At 34.7% G+C, this 3,844-nt stretch overlaps 1 protein-coding gene and 1 non-coding gene across 2 annotated transcripts; both read right to left on the reverse strand.

The window, feature by feature from the left end:
- Nucleotides 1-1,311: 1,311 nt before the first annotated feature.
- On the reverse strand, nucleotides 1,312-3,024 carry LOC106775152 (protein DMR6-LIKE OXYGENASE 1). The gene is made up of 4 exons (XM_014662220.2): nucleotides 2,688-3,024; nucleotides 2,368-2,606; nucleotides 1,956-2,283; nucleotides 1,312-1,827 (listed from the first exon to the last, which is right to left on the reverse strand). Exons 1-4 carry the CDS (start codon nucleotides 2,982-2,984, stop codon nucleotides 1,585-1,587), a joined length of 1,107 nt encoding a protein of 368 aa, XP_014517706.1. The 5' UTR covers nucleotides 2,985-3,024; the 3' UTR covers nucleotides 1,312-1,584.
- Nucleotides 3,025-3,142: 118 nt separating this feature from the next.
- TRNAA-CGC lies at nucleotides 3,143-3,215 on the reverse strand. Its single transcript has one exon. It is a non-coding gene; the product is annotated as a tRNA-Ala (tRNA).
- Nucleotides 3,216-3,844: the final 629 nt, after the last annotated feature.

Here is a 3,844-nt window from a genome sequence, read left to right on the forward strand (position 1 = left end):
GTTTAAGCACACGTGCGACCGCTCGCGTAGGCCTTGTGCTGAAAATCTTTTCCTTCCCTTCTACAAAATAAAATTAAAAAATATTATTTTAAGGGTTCTAGTGCATGTGTGATTGCACGCATCGTCCTTGTGCTAGAAAATCCTTTCCTTTCTACAAAATAAAATTAAAAAATAATGTTTTAAAGGTTTAAGCATGTGTGTCACGCATCGTCCTCGTGCTAAGAACCTTTTTCCTTTTTATATAAAGAAAAACAAAATACAAATTTCTCAAACAAATTTTTCAACTAACTTCTGAAAGAACTACGTAACTCTGATTTCTCAGTATGACTGAGAATACGTAGGAGCAAGGTCAATCCTTGTCGGGCCCAAAAACCAAAAAAAATATTTTTGTTTCTTTATATTGTTGTCTTTGGGATAGTTAAACATTTTGCAAACCACATTTTTATTCGCGCATTTAATTAAAGGTACTGCCTTAGGGCAGACGTTGTGGGGTGCTAATACCTTCCCCACACGTAACCGACTCCCGAACTCAATCTTTGATTTTCGTGGACCGTGTCTTTTCTTTATGGTTTTTTCCATAGTTTTCCAGAATAAACTATGGTGGCGACTCCAAAATAATTTTTCAAATTGTTTTCTTTGGATCGTCGTCCCGTCGCGATTTTTCCGGTTGCGACAGATAGAATGTCGTCGGCGAAGCTCCGACCGTGACCGGCGGCCGCCAAGGAAGCCCATGGCCTGACTTGATGAAGAACGGTGGTGGTTAATGTTCAGATCCCTAATTTCCTTTCTAATTCATTCTTCCTTTTCAATCCCTAATATATTATTTTAAAATAAATCAATTCAATTTTGTCACGTCATAATTTTTTAATTTAAATAAAAATTTCATCTAATCAAACAATGCACGTCAGCAAATACAGTTCAACTAAATTTAACGTCGTCTAAGACTACTTAACGGAGAGGACTTAATTGTCTCATTTTTACAAGTTATAGGACCTAATTGAGACAAAAAAAATATGATGAACAAATTGAGATTGACAGACAAATATGAGGACCAAAAGAGGATTTTAACTAATTTCTTATTGATAAAAAGATAATTTAATAAATTAAATATATTTGTGAAATTAATCCACAACATAAAAGTTATAGATTAATTTTTTGTTAACCATGGATACATTCTAATTTAAATAGAAAAACAGTTATTTGTTAGTTCAACTGAAAAAAAATAAAGCATATTAAGTCACCAAAAATAGATTTAATTTAGTTCACCAAAAAACTAGATTCAACAATATCATAATTTATAAACAACGCGTGGACATTAAGAATTTTTTTAAATAATAACACTATCACAGAACACATGTATCACGTATGAGAGTGCAACAACAATATAGCTGAGAAACAATGTCCAACCAACAAATCATACACATGACTGGGAAACTAAAACATAATGACAGCCAAAAACAAATTAAGTCTGAAATATTTACCTTCTATAGTACCTTCATCTTCTTCTTAAACTGGTTTACTTTAGTTTCACCCTGTGTAGTTGGAAGGACTGGTACAGATAGATTATGATATTATTGTGGAGGATTAATTTAGTCGAATCTCGTACAATGTATTTTTATCATCTAGCCGTGTCCTCTGTTGAAATTGGAAGTAATCCTGGTATTTCATGCTTTTGAACAATGGCTTTTCCTTCTCCAATAGCTCCGCCAGAGGCCCAATTTCCTTATCTAGAGCAGGTCCATTCACCAACACAACACTAATCCTAGTCTCTTCGTTGTTCAGGATTGCTCGGTGCAACACGCCCTCGTACCTCCCGTTACTCAAAACCTATATTCCAAGGATTGCATACTTGCATTACATCAAACCAAATACGAGATTTCTACAAGTTTTGTTCTTTACTATAGTAATTTGTTCACTAAAAAGTATGCTTTTTGAAGCTGTTTAACATGGCATACCTCGAGTTGATCTGCAAGTATGACAGTTATGGAGTTAGAAAGGGGATTAACGTTGACCCATTTGCCATGGTGCTTAACCTGAAGCCCTCCAACTCCATTCTGCGTGAGCAAGGTCAATAAGCCAATGTCGGAATGTGGAGGCAACCCTAGAGCAAGCTGTGGTTGTGGACATGGTGGATACATGTTAACAACGAAGACTTGATGGCCAGAGTCAAACTCAGTGGACTCAATAATAGAATTGGATGCTAATCCCAAACTCTCTGATATTCCTTCTAGCAACTTCCTAGCCAATCCTCTGATTTTCTGGCTATACTCATAAGCAACGTCCCTGCAGTAATTGATTAAGTTGAGAACAGTTGATTAAGTTGATTAATTGATTGAAGAAGCTATTAGTGGAAGTTAATTCAAATACCTGTAACCCGGTGGTTTGTGGGGGAAGTTGAATTGAGGAAATGTGTTGGCCTTGAGATAATCTCTCCAATAATGAACCTTCTCTACTTGAGGACAAAAGCTTGTGCCATGTCTAATGGGTTCAAGAGGGCTCTTGTTGTCACCAAACTCCTTCTTTTCCTCTATCGGCAAATCATGAAACTCGCCAGATTTTTCCATCAACTTCTCCACCAGCTTCTCAGGAATTCCATGATTTGTGAGCTGAGAAGCAAGTGAATGAGATTACTGAGTTGGGATATTTTGTAATAAGATTTAGAAAAAGAAAGTTTCCAACTTTCTTACCATGAAGACACCCCACTCAGCACAGGCCTTGCCGAGTAGCTGCACCGCTTTGGTGTGAGTCTGAGGGTGGTGCGAAGTGAGGTGAGAAAAATCAATGACTGGGATGGAAGATGCAAGGTATTCTGCATCATCATCATCATCATCATGGTGGAGTTGTGAGATGGAGTGGTAGGTGGAAGGGATGAGAGAAGAATCTCCTTTTGATTCTGCTAATTCTTTGATGCTAAAAATATTAGATGCATGAACCATTGGTGGTTCTGGTTGTGATGATGAGGGAATGGAAACAGCAGAGGCCATGGATGATGTGAGTCTTCAACAGTATCACAAAATTATTGGATTCTCGTTCTTATCTGTAATACAAATCCACAAAAGAAAAATAATATGATTAAAAAATAAAAATCAAAGTACAAAAACGAGATTGAAAAGGTTCAATTATACATTCATAAAATTTTCAATGGAGCTGCGGGGAATCGAACCCCGTGCCTCTCGCATGCGAAGCGAGCGCTCTACCATATGAGCTACAACCCCTGCTGATTATTGTTTGCCACTTTACCTTTTATATTAATATGATCATGGTTTACATTTGAGATTTCTTATTTTTTTTTGAATACCAATTATTTTTAAATATTTTATATTTCAGTTAAAAACTAAACATTAATTTTAATATATTAAAATTATTCAAATAATTCACTCCTCTCAAAATATGTTATCTATAACCAAAGGTTTCATTGTACTTTAGGCTTTTTTCATCATTTTTTTGGAATCTTTTTTCAATAATTCCATCAGACTATACTTTATTATCTACAACACAAGATTGTAACAACGTGACAGTCTAGTTCACTAAGAGCACCTAGAAATCCATACATGTTAGAATGTTACACTATTTTTTCTTATGGACACACTATGGTATTCAAGGACCATATTTGGAATTTTCTGATGCACAGGATAAAATTTTTAATTAGGTGTTGTATTCTTTTCTCTGGAATTTATGTTATTTTTTTATTATAAGTTTAAAAATAATTTTTTACATGAAAATGTGATTAAGTGATCAAAAGTTCTTTAATTGAAATTGAATCATATAAATCAATTATTAAGAACCCCAATAATCAACCAACTAGGAAAAAAAAATTGTATCTTACTTTATTAAAAAAAAAATT

The sequence above is a fragment of the Vigna radiata genome, chromosome 10, assembly GCF_000741045.1.
Source record: "Vigna radiata var. radiata cultivar VC1973A chromosome 10, Vradiata_ver6, whole genome shotgun sequence".
Classification (NCBI taxonomy): domain Eukaryota; kingdom Viridiplantae; phylum Streptophyta; class Magnoliopsida; order Fabales; family Fabaceae; genus Vigna; species Vigna radiata.